Here is an 18,865-nt window from a genome sequence, read left to right as displayed (position 1 = left end):
GCGTGAAAAATAACGTTATTATACATTATTATACAACCCGAGGGACGCAAAAAGAAGCAAAACGTGAGGAAAATTACTACCATATTCACCTCGTACCCGGAGAAGATCAGAAACAATATTGATATGGATGAAACTGGAACAGAAAAAGCGCGGGAGAGGCCGAAATAAGAGCGTGAGGGTTAATTATTTGTCTTCCTCTCTCATTTCCTTATTAGTGCGAAATATCTGCGCCACAATTCATCCCTTGGCAGCCGCCGCGTGTTAACTAAACACCGTTCGCGCCACATAAACACACTTCAGCGTATTTACACCACCACAAACTCCCTTCGCTGCTTTTTATTTCAAAACCTGAAAGAAAACGCTTGTTTTACCCCCAAAACTCCCGCTGGGGACGTGTGTTGGGATTAGAGACACAGCTCTGTTATCAGGAGTCATTAATCTGCGGATTAACGACAGAAACGCTCCTAAAATGGCTCGGAAATCTGAATTTCGCTTTGTCTCAGTGCCAGTAACGCTCATTTCTGCAGCGCGATGTTGTTTTTTCTGCCAATAACAGGATTTTAGTGCTGTTAGTTACTTAGAGGTTACGATTTAGAGAGCGGCCCATCAAACAGAGGCCAACTTCAACTTTCAAACCAGCGCCCTTGCAAATAAAAGGAAAAAATAGAGTTTTACAAACAAGCTTTAATTTTCTTACCGCCTACGACGCAGCGCGATGAGGAAGACGCAGCTCGCACGTTATCAACTTTGTTTTTGTGGAGGGATTGTTATTGTTTCATTAAATGGCGCCGGCGAGCGACGCCTTGGCGGCTTCTTCCCGCCTTCCCGCGCTGCGCATGCGCAGCGGCCACACCCACTCCCCGACCCGCGCACTGGCCACGCCCACCCTGCCTTTTACGTGCTGCTTATGCGCAGTGGCCACGCCCACACCCCCCCGACCCTCACACTGGCCACGCCCACCGCTCCTTTTACGCGCTGCGCGTGTGCGGTGGCCACGCCCACTCCCCGTTTCCCGCGCAGCCGCCGCGCGTCGCTCGCTCCCTCCGCTCTGCGCATGAGGCAACGGGGGTTAATTACCGGCAGTTAATTAATTACCGGGGGCTGGCAGCGGGTTCCCGCGAAGGGCTGAGGTACGAAATGGAGAACTCGCCCCCCGCAAGCCCGCCCTGCAGCTCTGAGCGGCACCGCCTTTCGTTTTCACGCACGCAGTAAAGCTCCACAGACATAGAGGGATTGGATTTTTATTTCAAAAGACAATAAGACAATTATTTTTTCTTTTCTCTTCGATTTAGTATCAAAACGCTTCGATAGGGTTTCATTTTATCCCCGGATCGGCCCCTAAAGCTGCTCCGAGCACAAGCGAAGGCGCCTGGACGCGGCTCCAGGTCACGTCAGCGAAAACGGGCTAAAAACAGGCAAAAAGAAGAACGATAACGCTTTCCCGAGAGCTGAAGCCGTTAAGCGTGACCCAGCGACGAGCGATAAAGCGCCAGCACGTGAAGGCAAATTAAACCCCGCGCAGCGGCGGGTTAGAGGGGCCGCGGCTTTTCGGATACAAATAAGTGGCCAACAGTGGGGTTGGAGGGAAATAACACCCGTGAAGGTTCAATTGTTTGGATAACGGGTTTGGCTTTAAAAAAAATAAGAAAAACAACAAGTCTCCCTTTGCCCAAGTTGCTTTTTCACCACAGAGTCACCTTAAAGCTGAAAAATGGAGCTCTTCTGGCAAACGGCTCCTGGAAAGGACGTTTTCCGCAAGCAGGCTCTAAATCCCTGGCCAAAATGCTGGGATTTAGTGGCCCGAAGCCAGGAACCATCCCTCCCTCATTCCCCTGCCCAAAATGAGCTGATTACCACAAGGTTAACACCGAATTGTTAAAGCCAAGAGCTTTGAAGTTGAGCTCCCCAGCCTCAAGAGTCATCTGGAATGTTCACCGAGCAAAACAAGGTAGTTACAAAATGTATACATCTCAAACATGCTCCCCAAACCTTATTGCATTGTTTATTTCCCTTAATTTGAAGCTTTGCCCGACCTGATGGCCTTTAACCCTGAGGCGAATTAGGAAAAAGAAACCAAAGAAAAGCAAACAAAAAGGACGTGTTTTGGTGAAGTTGGCAACGGGAGGTGTTGGCGCAGGGTTAGAGGCCAAGCGGCGGCATCGTGGGGATCCCTCACATCTCGTTCAGGTCGAGCAGGGTCTGGTCCAGCATCCGTTGCGTGCACAGATGCTCCTCTTTGGTGGATTTCAGTTTATCTGGCAAAGGAGACAAAGAGACGAGTGTTACCAAGCGAACCGGGGAAGGTTTTGGCCGCGGAAAAGCTTTGGCGCCCAGGTGGGTGTGCGGGGAAGCTCTGGGGTTACCTGGTTTGCGGCTCTCGCACGGCGGGTGCTCCCGGGCGATGGAATTTACCCAGTGTTTTATTCCATATTGTTTGCATGCAGGTGCGCTCCCCAGGGCTTCCCCGCCCCCACGCAGCCGGCCCCCCGTGGCCCAGCAAGCAGAGGTCAAACACGGATTCACGGCTGGATTGGTGCCCCAGCGCAGGACAGAGATGCCAAGCTGGTCACCGGGCCCGGCGCCACCGAGCGGGGAGCGGACAGGGGAAAAGGAGCCGTTCCCAAAGTGAAGCGGAGCGAGTGTGTTGCGACTGCCCGGGATCGCGGGCGGGCGGGCGATTCTCACGTGTTTCCTTAAGCCGGGAGGAGAGCTCAGACCAGCAACTACCGCTCTAGGTGGGCTTGACTCCAAAGGTGAGCCCGCCCATGTCACTGATGAGCTGCACGCGCTGGGACGCCGGCTGCGGATGAGATGCCCTTTAGGGACAGGAGGCTCCTCAAAGCCATTCCCCACCCTCCCCGGGGCAGAAACCCCCTTCCTAGAGCACTAGCGGCTTTAAACGCGGCTTAACACAGCGGATTTTAAGACTTGGCTTTCCACGAGCTTTCCCAACCCGTTCTGTGCCGACTGAGTCCCCCAAACGTCACAACTCGGCTCTACAGGAAGGTACTAGAGGTTTGCAGCGTCTTATAGACCGCGAGGTCAGTCATTTATTGTTAAAGGCATCATTCCATGCAGCACGAAATCATTTGGCTAATTGGAAATTAAATCATAGCGCTCGACAGGCATCTTCCAGCAGATAGAAGCCTAAATTCAGCCCAGCCCTCTCTTGGGGGTGCAGCCATTCTGGTTCCACAGAGGGACCAGGACCCCCCGGACAAGGGAAAAACACTCAAAGAACAGCCAACCAAGAACAGAGGTTACCTTAATTTAAAAAATAAAACTTAAATAAATTAGAGGATATATTCAAGTGCCTCGTTAAACAGCAGCAATTGCACAAAACGTGCAAGTGTGCCGGTCTCAAGAACCGCTCAGATCTCAGTGCGGTCCGCAGCGCGCGGGTGGTCGCTATAAGCTCGTTTAACGGCATTAGCGGGGCCCCTTCTCAGTCACACAGATCATGCAGCGTTAACTTCAGCTCGTTAGCGAGCAGGCGGTTTTTCTCGAGCTGGCTGTACAGACGCTCTGCAGCGGCAACGGGACGGGGAATGAGAGGGAGAGAGAGAAACAGAGAGAGGGAAGGTTAGTAGAGGAGCGAGACGAGCACACCAGGTAAGTTGTCTCCATGACTTGCGTTCTGAGGGTCAGGTCGAGGCCACGGGCAAAGGTTTGTCTTGGTCTAACTCATATTTCAGCTCAGGATGATGGGAGGAAGCGCTGCCAAGGGCTTGTGAAGCAAAGAGAAGAGCAGCGGGGGCACGAGGAGCCGCGGGGGACACGAGGAGCCGCGGGGGGACACGAGGAGCCACGGGGGGACACGAGGAGCCACGGGGGGACACGAGGAGCAGGAGGAGCTGTGGGCTGGGCCGTACCCAAGAAACACGGGATGCGCTGGAAGCCTGTGGAGCACTTTGCAGAGAGAAGAAATCCGACCACGGCTGAACCAGAAGTACCTCCCAGCGCGAGCCACGCCGCGCGGCAGCGGGTTTGAACGGTGGGCCGGGGATCACAGAAGAACCGGGAGTGACAGCAGCTCATGGGCGAGAACCCGCCATGTCCAGACAAGGCCTGAAGGCTCCGGGTACGGGACAGGGGAAGCTCTGGAGCACAAGCTCCTGTTTTGTGTCTGCCCCCAAGCAAGTAAATGAGCAAGACACAAACTGCTGCTGCATCTGAACAGTTGTCACCTCCCACCGGCCCCTGTCACAGAGTCATTTGGGTTGGAAAAGCTCCCAAAGATTGAGTCCATGCGTTAACCCACCCATGTCCTGAGAACCTCATCTGTGTGTTTAACCCCCCCAGGGATGGTGACTCCAGCACTGCCCTGGGCAGCCTGTTCAACACCCACAGCCCTTTGGGGAGAAATCACCCCAAATTAACAACCTCAACCTCCCCTGGCGCAACTTGAGGCCGTTTCCTCTCGTCCCCTGGGGCTCCAGTGGCCACACTTGTCCCCAGGGCCGGTTCCAGGCAGCTCCAGGGATGGGCACTCATATGAGACGGTCCCTGGAATCCAGGGGATCCTGAACGGAATGGAATCCCCACCATTCCTTGCTGCTCTCAGCCTGCGGATGTTTTGCTTTGAACACGATGTGGCCAGGTTAAGATTGAGGACGCTGAGTCGCGCTGTTCCCGTGGAGCAGCCTGAGCACATCGCTCGCTCCACTCTCAGCCCAGTCCCCCCAGCACCCGCCACAGCCGCACATCCCTCCGCAGGACAGCGGGCAGCGACACCGACTGACTGTCCCTTCGTTAAAGCCACCGAGGGACCAAGCAACAGCCAGAGAAGCCAACGATTTCCATCCCACCACCAGAAGCTGAGGGGACCCATCCTGGCCTACACCAGCACTCACTGGGCACATCAGCTGCTACTGCTGGTGGGGACCCGCTCTCCAGCCCCCATGAAGGGGAATGGGGACCCCAAGGCCAGTCTGCAGCCCCAGGTGATCAGCAGGCTGATGATCCCCCCAGATTGAAGTAATTAATTAGCACGACCCTTCCTAGAGCTCAGGAACCCTGAGGTGGAACGCTTGCTGCCGCAGCCCGCGGGGCAGCGTTTCCGTCCGTCTGGCACTGAGCCTCCTGGTCAGCTCATCCGCGTTTGTATCGCGCCCGAGCCCACGGCCCAGCTCCAGTAACCAGCCTGGCCACCCAGTTGGACCAGAAGCCGCTCAAAACCTCCCGGGGAGTTGTTGCAGCACCCATCCATCCGCCACCCAGCACGGAGCTTTGATAACATCGCTTGCGACACCGCTGCCACCAGCCAAGCCACCGGCTCCACGCGGGTGAGTCGGGAATGAACGGGACCTCCCGGTGAGGAGAGAGGCTGCTTCACCAGGGCAGGGCGTCACCTCCCACCGGTGAGAGCCGGCAGCCGAAATCCAGCCTGGGAACCTCCACACCCACCACGACACCGGTGACAAACGCCCTGGCCCTCCCTTGCGATCTAAACCCCGATGTTTGGTTCCTGAGGAGCTGTGGGTTCTTTTGTGCTTCCAGGGCATGGAGGATCATCCCAAACCCCAGGAGAGTCAGATCAGCACCTGCCAGAGCTTTCCAAGCTGTTATCCTTTGAAATTCCCAGTGGGGATGATGCCCCGTTCCCCACCCAGCCCTGATACAGAGGGAGAACAGGCAGCTCAGCGTGTCCGACTGTCCTCGCTGCGGAGAGCAGGGCGACACAAACCTGAGGAAACCAGGGGAGGTGTCTCATCTCATCAAAACTCTGGTCGCGAAGGGCTCTTCGGGCGCTGCGGCGGGCGAACCGATCCGGAGAGGAAAGAGTGTTTGACGAGCCGCCACGAGGCAGCACACACGGTTAACGAGAGGCCGGCGGGTGTTTATGGCACCGGAGCAACCAGCACCACGCTCAGAGCAGCGGTGACGCGCAGCGAGTGTTGGCAAGGCTGCGGTGCTCAGTGTAAAGCTCCCAGGGGATCCCATCACCCCCAAACCTCACACGGGGACGGGAGGACTCTGTGAAACGCAGATTCCCTGGCTCTGCTGCCCATAAATCATCCCCGCCTCGCACCAGCTGGAAACCAGCCCGAGCTCGCTCTATTTATTGTTTCACACCCTGCCGGTGCCCTGGCGACTATCAGCGCGGTGACGTCCCGCTGCCAGCCAGCGTTTGGCAGCGGTGCCGGTGAACGCCGCGGCGCGGGCGTGAGGAGTGTTCGGGGCGGGCTGGAGCGGGTACGGCTCAAGGATTTCATGCTACAAACCCCCCTCGATCCCACAGAACATGCTGCGATTCCAGGGACCAACAAGACACCCAAAAGGAACAATAACGCAGTGTGTTCCAGCGAGGGTTTGAAGGCAACGCGGAGCGGTCACTAAAAACCCATTTCTCAAAAGCGCCAGCCGTTGGGTTTATCCGCGGGTTGTTTTCCTTCAGAAAAGGTGACATCATGCTCGAGCGAGAGGCGACAGAAATACAAAAGGGGCTTTATGGCTCTACACAAGATATGCAGATGAGAACAACACCCTCCCAGCTACGCGCAGACGGCGAGAGGGCAGCCCCGCCGAGCACGGCCGTGTCTGGCACGTCGGATGGCACAGAGCGAGCTTTGTTTGGGGGCGAGCGCGGCAAAACCGGGGGGCTGCTGCTGCTGCGAAGCTCCAGCGTGCCCGGGATGCCCCGCACATGATAACGGGAGAAAGGGACTGGAATTCAGAGCGCGGTGCCGAGAGCGTGAACGCAGGTGCAGAGAGGCAAATCCAAAGCGGAGTTTGGAATCGCGAGACTTATCTGCGTGAGACAGAAGGAGACACCGATTTTAAGAGGAGCTGAGGTGTTGGTGCACGGCAAACTCGGCTCGGGGAGGTTTTGGGCGCCGCGTTAAGGCTCGTCCTCCGCAGCGCCCGGTTTCTGAGCGTTAGTGGTGAGGAGCAGCTGTTAGAACCCGCAAATCCCAACGGAAAGCCCAGTAGCGGAAAGACAAGAGTTCAGCTACTTCCACAGATCAGTTCACGGCAATTCCCAAAGAATCCACTCGAGCGCTTGTCTGGGAGGAACCCGGAGACGGGGAACTGCGCTCGGAGAGAGGTCCAGCCCGAACCCTTTGTTGTTACGCATGCAGAATGGAGTTAGCGCACGGCATGCTGCGGGGAAAGCCCCGCGACCCCCGATCTGTAGAAGTAACCTCGGCCGCGCAGCGCCATCGATTCTCCAAACTACGAAAACCACAGCACACCAAGCAAGCTCTGGCGGCCCGGCTGCCGAAGCGAGAGGCAAACACCAGCCAGCTCATATTTACATGGAAGTCATGTCATTCAGGGCGTGGTCCAGTTCCTCACTAATTGCTTTGTACTTCAGTTTCTGGGCATAGAGCTCATCTAGAAGAGGTTTAGGAGGAGAACAAAAGGCAAACAATGAGGGAAGGCAGGAGTTGAAAACACCCTGAGGCAAGGAAAGTTCATGAACAGGAGAAAATGAAGTTGGATGTGGAGCCATCGCGACTGCGGATTAGCTCCCAACAGCTCGAGGATGGTCTGAGCAGTAAGTGCTGTCCAGGGCTCCAAACCAGCTCCAAGAGCTATAACTCATGGGAACGAGCGGCCCAGTGAGAACCGCTGGCCAGAGGAGTCGTGGGAAGGCGACTCCATCGCTTTGGAGCGGATCGTTGCGCCCACATCGACTGAGCTGCGTTGTTCTCACCGTCAGCCTCAACACAAAACCTGCTCGGGACAAGTCGGTCTTGTGATCGCCCTGGGTAGAGGGGAATTCCCATTCTGTAGGATGCAGGGTGAGCCAAAAAGGCCCCACCCGTGTTCCCCATCAGATAACGGAGCAGAGATCGCCCGCCTTGGGTAGAGGCGGCAATCCCCAAACTCCTGCCGCCCGCCCCGCGCGGAGCTGGCGACAGCGCAGCTGGGAATGTTGTTAACGGCAAGAACTTTGTCACTTGTCACCAAGCGGGTCACGGCAGCGGCCCCGAGCCAACTCCCCGCCGAGAGGAGCGCGAGAGGGATTTCTGAGGGGTTGTTGCAGCTCCGCGGCGTGAGGCGGCTCAGATTGCTGCTTGGAACGGCTCAGCTGACACCGCTGCTATTTCTAGATAAAGAACCAACCTCCTGAGCGACTCCAGACACAGGGATGTGGCTTTGAATCTCTGAGACCTGGTGCTACGAAACCACAAAGGCAGGTGCTGTGGTGGCGGCAGGAGGCCGGGACGAGCCTGGGTTTACCAGCCACAGAAGAATCCGGCCCACAGCCTCGGATTTAAGGGAAGCGGGTGGAAATGTCTCCTGCACGGCTCGGGGAAAGGTGGGATGCTGAGAAGCCAAGGCCGGGGAGGACGACAGGAACCCATCCTCGGCACAAACGCGGCTTCTGCTGATTTAGTCTTGAGCCAAGACCGATACTGGGGAGCCCTGAGGCTTCCTGGGGGCTGTTTCAAGCCTCACTACCTACTCCTGTTGACTTGCATGAGATCCTGCGCACAAATACGTTATCGTAACCAATTCCTAGTGAGATGAGGCTTTTTTCCCTCCTCTGCCGCTCCTTAAAACGGGTTAAGCTGGAGCAGGGGAATCCAGCTGCATTCCTGAGGACATCGCAGCCGAGATAGCGCGGTTGGTGTTATCTGTTGCTATCAGATAGGGCACGGTGTTTGGATCGGGAGCAGCGGAACTGCCTCCAGGGGACAACACGCTCCCGAGGCACCGGCCTCGCCAGCTCGCGCTCCCAGGACCGGAGCAGCGTCTCCACTCTCCGGTTACCCAGGAAAGAACCTTCCTCAGCTCCCACCACGTATTTTTTGGCTTCCCGTCCCCCAGAATGTACCTTCCAAATCATCGATGGTCTTCTCCAGCTTGGCTACGGAGCGTTCGGCGAATTCGGCGCGGGTCTCCGCCTGCCAAGGAGATGTGAACCGCTGAGCGCAACAGTTTTGGGGTACGCCAAAGGACAACAGGCATCGACCTGAGGAGGTGACGTCCCCCCAAATCACCCCAACTCACCTCTTTGAGTTTATCAGTCAGGATCTTGATCTCCTCTTCGTATTTATCCTCTTTTTGAGAGTACTGTGGAAAAGGAGAGGAGTCAGCACCCAGCAGGGATCTCCCACACCACTCCTCCCCGCAGCCCAAACGCCTCCAGAAACTTCCACGGGGCTCGTTCACAGCCCTGCCCTAGTCCGGGAGAACCAGGTCAGGCAGCACATCCCACACCGGGCACGTCAGACAAACTCGGGCGCAGAAAATGTCTCGTCCCGGCAGCACCAACAGCTCGGCCGGCAGAGTCAGCCCAGAGATGGGAAGGACAGCGACCTCCCGCACTGCGGCTTCACCCTCAACACCGGCCCTGCACCGAATCCTCGGCTCTCCCGGAGAGCAGCGCGGCTCCCCGGGCTTGTTTAAGGCTGCGGTTGCATGGTTTCCATGCCGGGGGGCGCTCCGCTGGCTCACACCCTCCTAGCAAGACAGAACTGTTTCTGGCCCTCGGATGAGCAGCCCTACCTTCTCAGCCTGAGCCTCAAGAGACTTGAGATTGTTGGTGACATTCTTCAGCTCTTCCTCCAGCTCGGAACATTTACTGCGGGGTTTTGTAAAGAAAGGGGAGAGAAAACAGGAAAAGAAGAAGCGGGAGGGAAAGACAGGAGAGACAAGAGTGAATCGACGTGCGGGGAAGAGCGGGAGGCTCGCTGGGAGGCCGTCTGCTCGGACCGGACGGGAACGCGCGCTCTGCGGAAAGCGAGTTCCCTTCCTGCCCCCAAATCCCCGCTCTAAACGTCCTGCCAGCGCCCGGCCCAGCAGCCGAGATGCGGACACAGATTTCTGGAGCCTTCGAGTACAAAAGGCACGTTTAGTTTGCTAGAAGCTGCTCTCACAGACAGACAGACGGACAGCCACTCGGGGCAGAGAGGACAGGACGTTCCAGGAGACAGAAAGACGCGGTTAAGCTGAGGGAAGGAGCGTAGCGAGAAGACCACAGGAGTTCTGGTTTAATGGTTCGAGGAGGGAAAGGTTAGTACCTTTTCTTCGGCAACAGACAGACACTTCAAGTTCTGGTCCATCACTCTGATCTGCTCCTGCAGCTCCCGGCAACGACTGTTAGTGACGGTCACACGATGGCACAAGCCGGGTGGGGACAAGGGTCAAAAGGAGCACCAAAAACACACCACCACAGAGCAAAAAAAACAAAAGAGGGGGCAGGGGAAGAACACAAAGAAGTCATGGTCACGACATGCGCGGCCGGGCAGGAAGCGCAGTGCTACCGCGGCGTCCACACCGACTTTGTTAGACAAGGCCCAGAGCACAGAAAATGCCCTGACCGGCTCCTCGAGGAGCGGCTGGAGCATCCAAAGGAGCCCAGACGCCATAACGTGTGTGTGCGGTGAGCGGAGGAGTCCGCTGGCTGCTCGGCAGTGCCCGAGGCCGTTACCGCCGTTACCGGTTACCGCAAACACGTTTTGAAGAGGGCAGAGACCGAGCTCGGCCGCGGTTCTGCCCTCGGACACCCCACGTGCCGCTTTCGGCCAAGCGCCGCGCGCTCCCGCGCGAGATCTCGTGAGCCGCACAAAGCCGTGCCGGTGCGCACCGCGCGGAGGATCCTCCGGTAACCGGCGAGTCCCTCCGTGCAAAGGGGCAGAGCCATCACATCGCTGCAAATTCCTCAGCGCAATTAATTCCGTTCCAAACAGCAAAGCGCTTCCAATCCTTTCCCACCTGCGGATCTAAACCCACCCTGTGCTTCAGGCCTTGTGTAACAAGGTTAGAAATGCCGTGTTAGTTCCCATGCGGAGGTGAACGTGCGGGTGACGTGCGAGCGCGTTACTCACGACTCTGCGAGCTCGGCTCGCTCCTCGGTCCGCTCCAGATCGCCTTCTATGATCACCAGCTTCCGAGCAACCTGGAAGGGAGAACGGGAGCTCAGCGGAAGGAAGATGATTTGGAGCTCGCGGGCAGTAAAGGGAACATCCGCGGGAGCCATTGGAGAAGGGAAACACCGAGGGAGCTCAGCCAAGAGCCGGGTTTGCCCAGGAAAACCCCGTCAGCAGGAAGCGGAGCCGCCTCTGTTAGGCCAGGCTTAGCTGGACTAGAGCGTCCCAGGCTCTCACCTCCTCGTACTTCCGATCCGCCTCCTCCGCGATGTGTTTGGCTTCCTTGAGCTGGATCTCCTGCAGCTCCATCTTCTCCTCATCCTTCAGAGCTCTGTTTTCAATCACTTTCATGCCTCTGCCCAAAATAAAGCGCAGGGAGGGGAGATGTAAAAACTCATCCTGTAAAAGCCGGCGGGGCCATGAGTTTTTGGAGCATCCGACCCCAGGATTGTGTTGTTTCTTGAGCGCGGAGGGCGGCACAGGAAGGCAACACCACGGGGCTGACACAATTAAACGCGCCGTGGAGCGTTACTCGGGCAGCCCCGGGTTTCCCCGGATCGAGGGAGATGTGGCGCAGCCCAGAAAACACCGATTTCTCCTCGTGGCCGCGGGGACACAGGGCAGCACTCAGCACCCCCTCGGGTTCCCACACACCCGCCCAAGGCCAAGAGCTTTGTTTTAGCCGCTCTGCCGAAGCGGGGACCGACTCCCACATCCAGCCTTGATGTGGTACCGACTTCCCACCCTCCGGGAAGCCCGAGAGGCCAGAACGCGTCCCAGATGTCAAACGGAGCCAGAGCAGCAGCCCGTGCTCACCTTTCGCTTTCATCTGCAGCTTTCTCCGCCTCTTCCAGCTTCTGCAGGGCTGTTGCCAGCCGCTCCTGGGCTCGGTCTAACTCCTCCTCCACCAGCTGGATCCGACGGTTCAAAGACGCCACTTCAGCCTCGGCCTGGAGGGAGCAGAGATCGACTCAGCCCGGGCAGGTTCGGCCAGCGCGGCGTTGGATTTGGGGTCAGCGGCACCAAAACAAAGCCGGGGGGGGCTCCAGCACCCAAACCAAAGATGGGGGCTCCATCCGCTGGCACGTTAAGCTCCGCAGCGCTTCACGCACACATGCGCCCACCCTGCAGGTTTCTCACGCGCCGGCTTGAGCCGACGTGACAGTTTAAGCCATAGACGCTAAGTAGGTGACTTAACGCTAACGAGGCTCCTCCGCAGCTGCTGTAATCCCGCCGGGCCGTCAATCACAGCCCTGTTTGCCAGCGCCCCGCCACAGCGGCTATTTAGCACCAGGTCAGTTTACTCAGGCAAGCGCTGCTTGGAATGAACCCGCTCGGAACGAACCTGCTCGGAACGAACCCGCTCGGAATGAACCCGCTCGGAACGAACCCACCTGTCGGCAGCGCGAGGAGGATTAACAGGTTGGGAGATGGAAGCAGCGCGGCCCCAACGCATCATCTGGGCTTCCTCCCTCCCCACAAATCACTAAAACCCCAGAGAAAAACAACAAAAAGCCTCGACACAGGTTGATGGGGCCGCTCCCCAGCAACAGCCGCCTGGGTACAACCGGGGAAGCTGCCAAGAGCCCTCGGGCACCGCGCGTTTGCCAGAAGCGCGACCGCAAAAAGCGATGGAGGCTTTAAGGACTGAGCTCAGAAACCATCGCAGCCCCGGCCGGGCCCGTTACGGCCGCACCGCCATCGACCACGATGCCAACATCGCCACCGCAGCGGGGAGCACGGGATCCCGCTCGGCGGTGGGATCACCGCGCCGGTACAAAGACGAGGTCGCTGCCATTTCAAAGCAGCACCGTGATCTTCTCCAGAGCCACGTGCCGGGCGTATATGAAATATTCCAGCTCCTCGGAACAAAGCAGCCTGCAAGGACGCGCTGCGTCCAGCGGTGCCCGAGGAGGGAGGAGCAGCGCGATGAAAGGCGCCAGTGTTAGAGCCGACACAATTACTGGTCTCTTCCCCCTACAAGCGCTTCCCCCAGCCAGCAACAAGGTGCCGGGCGCCTCCCCGCAGACTATTTCAAAAAACAGGTTGCGAAAACACAAGCGTTGGGTTCTGCTCCCCGGGAACAAGCGACAGGATGGGAGGAAACGGCCTCAAGTGGCACCAGGGGAGGGTGAGGGTGGAAATTTGGGGTGATTTCTCCCCAAAGGGCTGTGGGTGTTGAACAGGCTGCCCAGGGCAGTGCTGGAGTCGCCATCCTGGAGGGGTTGAACACACAGATGAGGTTCTCAGGGGCTGGTTTACGGTTGGACTCGATCTTAAAGGCCTTTTCCAACCCAAATGATTTCCCGATGAGCAGCTCGCCCTGCGCTTCAACCCCAACGCCCTGATATTCGCCACAGCCGCGCCGCAGCCCCCACGTTCCCTCTGCAGAGGAAGAGGAACCAACCGAGCCGTTAAACCGGACTGGGGAGGACGCTGCTCCACACAAACGAGCCGTCAAGGCGGGGGGGTCTCCTCCGCGTCCCGGGGGATGGGGACACACCAGCACCGCTTGAAACGCATCGTTTCATTTCACCCGGAATTCCCGAACACACCCCAAAAAACACCCCTTGCTTTAAAGAACCATCTCCCTCCCGCGCCCCCTCGCTGGGCACAGCCGGGGTGTCCCCAGAGTGTCCCCAAAGGGCGAGGGTGACGCTTTCAGGCCGAGCAGCACGTCCCTGTTACTCCAGGTTTCCTTTGGGAGCTCCACAAGCCAAGGGCAGCGCTCAGCATCGCTCCCCCACACCACAGCGACCAAATGGGGACCGAACCGGGACCCCGGGCCGCAGGAGCCACCGCAACACCCGGAGAAACACGCGCGTTCCCATGACAACGGCGCTACAGCAGCAGAATTCCTTATGTGGCTGCAAAGAAAGAGCCCAGCGGAGCTCGGGGAGTGGCCTCGGCCCTCGGCGCCGCACCAGCTCCTGCCACCGGCCGCAAAACCCGAGCGGCGGCACCGCGGCGCTGCCCGGGGACAGGAGAGCCTCGGCTTGGCCTTTTGATGGGAGTCGGCAGGAAACCTGCAGAGAGCGGCTGTCAGATCCGAGCTGGTCACCCAGCCGGTGTCACCCACCCACCATGGGGTGTCACCCACCCGCCGCGGGGTGTCACCCACCCGCCGTGACATCGCCCTGGCAGGGACTCACCAGTTCAGATTCTGCTGGGGTTGCTTCTCAAGAGTGACACCAGCCCTGTCCCCAACGTGCCGTGTGTCCCCAACCCAGCGTCCCCTCCGTGTCCCCAGCGCACCCAAGGCCACTCGCACCTCCGCGCTGCCGACACGGGCCCGCGCAAGATGGCCGGTTCCTCCCGTTCCCCTCGCGAGAAGCAGCCGGGGGACCCCCCGGGGAACCGGGCCAACCCCTCCCCACCGGCCCCCGGTGCCGATGAACCAACGAGCCGCCGGCTCCTCCAGCTCCGCTCAGCACCGACCCGGCCCGGAGCAGCCGGGACGCGAACCCGGGACCCACGGACACCGCGGGGAGCGGCGCCAAGAACCGACACCCGCCCGCCGCCCCCGCGACGCTCCCGCCGCCCCGGGGGGCGACCCCGGGCCCACCGCGCCGGTTCTACCCCCGCTAAACCCCCCCGGGGCTGCGGGATCCCCCTCCCCGGGGGTGCGGGCTCCCGGTACCGGCGGTACCTGCTCGCGGTTGCGCCGCTCGGCCTCCACCTCCCGCTGCAGGCGGTCGGCCCGCTCCTCGGCATCGTCCGCCTGCTGCTGCAGCACCTGGATCTTGCGCTTCACCGCCTCGATCGTGGTGGCGCCCGCCATCCCGCACCGGCCCCGGCCCGCCGCTCCGCGCCCGCCCCGCCCTGAAATACCGGAACCCGCCGCCGCGGCGCCACCGCCCGGGAAGTGACGTCACTTCCGCCCGCCGCCTCCTCCCGTCCCGCGTTGTCATGGAGACGGGGAGAGGCTGCGCGGGGGCGGGGCCTGGGGACACGGAGGGGACACACGGGGGGACACGGGGAGCTGTCACAGGTGGGTGGGACCTGCCCTGTGTCGGTGTGGGACACCAGGACCTGCCCCACAGGGGCTTGGGGACACCAAGATCTGCCCCACATGTCTGGGGGGACACCGGGACCTGCCCTATATTGGTATGGGACACCAAGATCTGCCCCACAGGGGCTTGGGGACACCAAGATCTGCCCCACATGTCTGGGGGGACACCGGGACCTGCCCTATATTGGTATGGGGACACCAACATCTGCCCCACAGGGGCTTGGGGACTCTGTGACCTGCCCTATGTTGGTGTGGGGACACTGGGACCTGTCCCATTTGGGACTGGGGACACCAAGATCTGCCCCACATGGCCGGGGGGACAGTGGGACCTGTTCCACAGGGCACTTGGGGACACCGGGACCTGCCCCACAGGGCATGGGGTCCAGGGCCCTCCCCGTCCTGCCCTGTGGGGCGCAGCCCCTCACCCCACAGCCCCCACCCCTCGTGTCACACCGTGCCGGCTGCTCCGGCGTCGCCAAAACCCCCCGGTCTGTGCCAATGAGAGTGACAATGGCAGTGAGGAGCGGGGGGGGCGGGAGGAGGGGCCGGGAGTGAATTGTGGGGCTGGAAAAGCAACTGGGGGGGTGGGGGGACTCTGGATGTCCCGATGGCACCGTCACCCCAATGGCTCCTTCACCCTGATGGCACCGTCACCCCAATGGCACCGTCACCTCAATGACTCCGTCACCCCAACGGCACCGTCAGCCCAATGACACCGTCACTCCAATGACACTGTCACCCCAATGACACTGTCACCCCCAGTCCAGCACTGGAACATCCCAAGGACACCGTCACCCCAATGGCACCGTCACCCTGACGGCACCGTCACCCCAGCCCAGCACCGGGATGTGCCCCACGGTGTCCCCACAGTGTGACCAGAGGGGACACCAGCGCCGGGTCCCTCGATGCCGAGATCCGCGTGTCCCCGACGCCGGCCCCACGGTGTCCCCGCGGGTGACAGTCACCGTGGGTGCCGGCGGGTGACCAGCAGGACCAGCCGCTGCTGAAACCCGGCACCTCGCGCCATTGTTTTCCTGGAAACCGCCGCCAACAATAGGCGGGCTGTGCCGTTGTCACGCCGCGGGGACGGGGGCTCCGTCCTGCCCGCGGGGACACGTGTGTCCCCGGCCCACGCTCCAGGGGCTGCCCAGCGCCCCACCGCGCTCCGCCCCCGTCTCGGGGACCCGTGCGCTGCCGCGTGTCCCCAAGGGCCGCGGTCCCGGGGGTGGCAGTGGGGACACCGGCCCCCGTACGTACGTCGGCCGCTTTCTTCTCCGCCAGCTCCAGCTTCTCCTGCGCGTCCTTCAGCGCCTCCGAGTACTTGTCCAGCTCGTCCTCCGTCCCCTTCAGCTTCTTCTGCATGGCGGCCAGCTCGTCCTCCAGCTGCGGCCCAGCGGCACCGGCACCGTCACCGCGGGGCGGCCCGGCACCCGGCCTGGGGCAGCCCTGCCCCACAGAGACCCCCCGCCCCACAGAGGCCCCCCGCCCCACAGAGACCCCCTGCCCCACGGCATCGAGACCCCCTGCCCCACAGAGACCCCCCGCCCCACAGAGACCCCCTGCCCCATGGCATCCCCATGCCCCACAGAGACCCCCTGCCCCACAGAGACCCCCTGCCCCACGGCATCCCCATGCCCCACAGAGACCCCCTGCCCCATGGCATCCCCATGCCCCACAGAGACCCCCTGCCCCACAGAGACCCCCTGCCCCACGGCATCCCCCCTGCCCCACGGCATCCCCATGCCCCACTGCATCCCCCCGCCCCACAGAGACCCCCTGCCCCACAGCATCCCCGTGCCCCATTCTGGGACAGCCCTGCCCCACAGCATCCCCCCTGCCCCACATCATCCCCTGCCCCACAGCATCCCTCTGTCCCCATCCTGGGACAGCCCTGCCCCACTGTGTCCCCCTGCCCCACATCATCCCCCCTGCCCAACATCATCCCCCTGCCCCACATCATCCCCCTGCCCCACACGTCCCCAGTGGGCTGGGGAAGCCCTCGGTCTGCCCCACAGCACCAGGCCACGGTCCCGGAGCCGCGGGCCGGCGGCAGCTCCCACCCCCTTGTCCCCGCGTCACCGGACCCGGCGCGGGGAGCAGCTGAACCCGCTGCCCCCAACAGCCGCGACCCGGGGGGTCACCCCACGCCACCTGCTTGCTCCGCTCCTCCGCCTGCTTCTGCTCGGCCTCCGCCTGCTCCGCGCGGTCCAGCGCGTTCTCCTTGTCCAGCTTCAGCATCTGCATCTTCTTCTTGATGGCCTCCATCCTGGGGGACGCCGGGGACGCCGGGGACAGCGGGGACACCGGGCACAGCGCTGCCCACCGCCCGCTGCCCGCTTTATCCCCCCGGCGGCCGCGGGGGCTTTGCCTTTCTTGGGCCGAGCCACCTCCCCACCTTCCCAAAAAGTCTGTGCTCAGGAGCCATTGTCACCCCGGGGGGGTCCGCGTGGCCGCAGCCTTATTTGGGCTCTTGGGGACAGCTGGGGCGGTTATAAAAAGCAGCGGGGGGTCCCGCATTGTCCTGGCCCCCCGCCCCGTGACACGGGACACGGTGGCGCAGGGACGCGGTGACACAGGACACAGTGTCCCCTGCGCAGGTGTTGAGCCGGGTTTGCGCCCCCCCCGTCTCGCCCGCGGCCGTTTCGCGGTGTTTTGGTGGCCCCCCGGTGACATTTCCCGGCCCGCGGGGGCGGCGCGGGACGGGCCAAACTCTGCCTTGCGCTATTTTAAGCCGGGGCTTAAAAACACCCCCGGCCCAAATTGTTCGGGGAGCGCGGGGGGAGATGAACCCCCAGGAACCCACTGACCCCCCGTCCGGCCGGGACGCGGCGACGAGGCCGGAGGTGCCGCCCTGGGGACACTCGGGGACCAGCGGCCTCCATGGGGTCCCACCAGCCCCACGAAGGGGTTTTGGGGGGCTGAGAAGGGTCAGGAGACAAAGGGACGGTGCCATAAATAACCCGGCAGCGGGCACAGCGCCACGTGCCTTTGTCCCGGGCTCATCCCGCGGGACAGGTGCCGGGCGCCGATGCCAAACCGCGGTGTTCCAGGGGGTCGTCATGGCGCGTCCGGCGGCGTCGGCGCTGGGCGTCCCCGCCGCTGTAAGAATATGTTTGATATTTAGTTGGTTTTCCAATCAAACAACCTAATATCAAACATATCAGACAGAGGCCAGGGCAGGCGGGGCGGCCGGACCTGCAAGAGAAGAGACGCTCAGGACGCGGCACGTCGTGGCGCATCGAGGGGTCCGTCCCCACCTTACCTGGCTATCGGGGGGTCCCGGTTGCTGTGGTTCGGCGGCCGCCCCGCCACCGTTTATAAGGGCGGGCGGCAGCGCACGTGGCCCCGTTCCCATTAATTACCCCCCATCGGCGGCCCCGGCCCCTCCGCGGACCCCGCGCCCGGCGCCGCTCGATATGGGTCGATGGCCCCGCGCTGCCCGGCTCACACGGCGCCGTCATTAGCGGGGACGTCGATACCGGGAGCCGGGACACCGGGGGCTGCGCCTGACCCTGCCCAAGGACGAGCGCCGGGGGGCGGCTGTGTAGCCGCGTTTTGGGGACACGCCGGGACCCCCGCGTCGCGGGAGCGTTGACGAGGAGGTGACAATGGCCGGTGACCGGGCGGTGCCATCGCGCTGGGCGCAGCGGGGACAACGGTGGGACCCCTGATCTGCTCTGGGGGGACGTGATGGGGGTGTCCGGTTGTGGGGACCCGTGGGGCCATGTGTGTCCCCCCACAGTGTATTGGTGCTTCGGGGTCACCCACCTTGGGGACAGCGCTGGGTGTTGGTGGGGACCCAAACTTTGGGGGGGTGATGGGGCACCCGTGGAGCCTGGGGGGGGGACAGGTGCATGGACCCTGTCTGGGTTGGGGGTCTGGGGGCTCAGCCCAAGCGGGGAGGGGACAGCGGGGACACGGGGACACGCGGTGCCAGGAGCGCGCGTGCGGCGGCCGCTGATGTGATGCGACCCGACAGGCGAGCTAATGAGGGGCCGCGGGCGGGGGGGCCCGGCCCCGCGCCCCC

The 18,865-nt window shown here is 61.4% G+C and overlaps 1 protein-coding gene and 1 long non-coding RNA gene across 20 annotated transcripts; both read right to left on the bottom strand.

The window, feature by feature from the left end:
* Positions 1-1,225: 1,225 nt before the first annotated feature.
* Positions 1,226-17,181, bottom strand: TPM3 (tropomyosin 3). 19 transcript variants are annotated; one of them, XM_065043117.1, is made up of 12 exons: positions 16,990-17,175; positions 16,096-16,221; positions 11,643-11,776; positions 11,064-11,181; positions 10,785-10,855; positions 9,978-10,053; positions 8,965-9,027; positions 8,789-8,858; positions 7,260-7,338; positions 5,687-5,750; positions 2,686-2,800; positions 1,226-2,255 (listed from the first exon to the last, which is right to left on the bottom strand). In XM_065043117.1, the coding sequence occupies exons 1-11, from the start codon at positions 17,101-17,103 to the stop codon at positions 2,732-2,734; spliced, it is 984 nt and encodes a 327-aa protein (XP_064899189.1). In that variant the 5' UTR covers positions 17,104-17,175; the 3' UTR covers positions 1,226-2,255; positions 2,686-2,731. The 19 variants fall into 19 exon arrangements, with proteins under 19 accessions (XP_064899189.1, XP_064899204.1, XP_064899191.1 ...); XM_065043132.1 differs by lacking the exon at positions 9,978-10,053 and adding an exon at positions 9,463-9,538 and having other exon boundaries at positions 16,990-17,170; XM_065043119.1 differs by lacking the exons at positions 2,686-2,800; positions 9,978-10,053 and adding an exon at positions 9,463-9,538 and having other exon boundaries at positions 16,990-17,171.
* On the bottom strand, positions 12,020-14,468 carry LOC135576605 (uncharacterized). Its single transcript, XR_010468402.1, has 2 exons — positions 12,202-14,468; positions 12,020-12,171 (listed from the first exon to the last, which is right to left on the bottom strand). It is a non-coding gene; the product is annotated as an uncharacterized LOC135576605 (long non-coding RNA).
* Positions 17,182-18,865: the final 1,684 nt, after the last annotated feature.

This window comes from Columba livia, chromosome 28 (assembly GCF_036013475.1).
Source record: "Columba livia isolate bColLiv1 breed racing homer chromosome 28, bColLiv1.pat.W.v2, whole genome shotgun sequence".
In the NCBI taxonomy this organism is placed as follows: Eukaryota; Metazoa; Chordata; class Aves; order Columbiformes; family Columbidae; genus Columba; species Columba livia.
This window is presented reverse-complemented; position numbering and strand designations above follow the sequence as displayed.

What these genes read in the sequence shown, in the direction of transcription:
- TPM3 (XM_065043117.1), bottom strand. Translation starts at nt 17,103, where the DNA reads ATGGAGGCCATCAAGAAGAAGATGCAGATGCTGAAGCTGGACAAGGAG. An exon ending in CGGAGGAGCGGAGCAAGCAG is followed by an intron (nt 16,222 to 16,989) that starts GTGGCGTGGGGT and finishes GCTGGGCCGCAG; the next exon opens with CTGGAGGACGAGCTGGCCGC. An exon ending in CGAGCCGAGCTCGCAGAGTC is followed by an intron (nt 10,054 to 10,784) that starts GTGAGTAACGCG and finishes CGTCACTAACAG; the next exon opens with TCGTTGCCGGGAGCTGCAGG.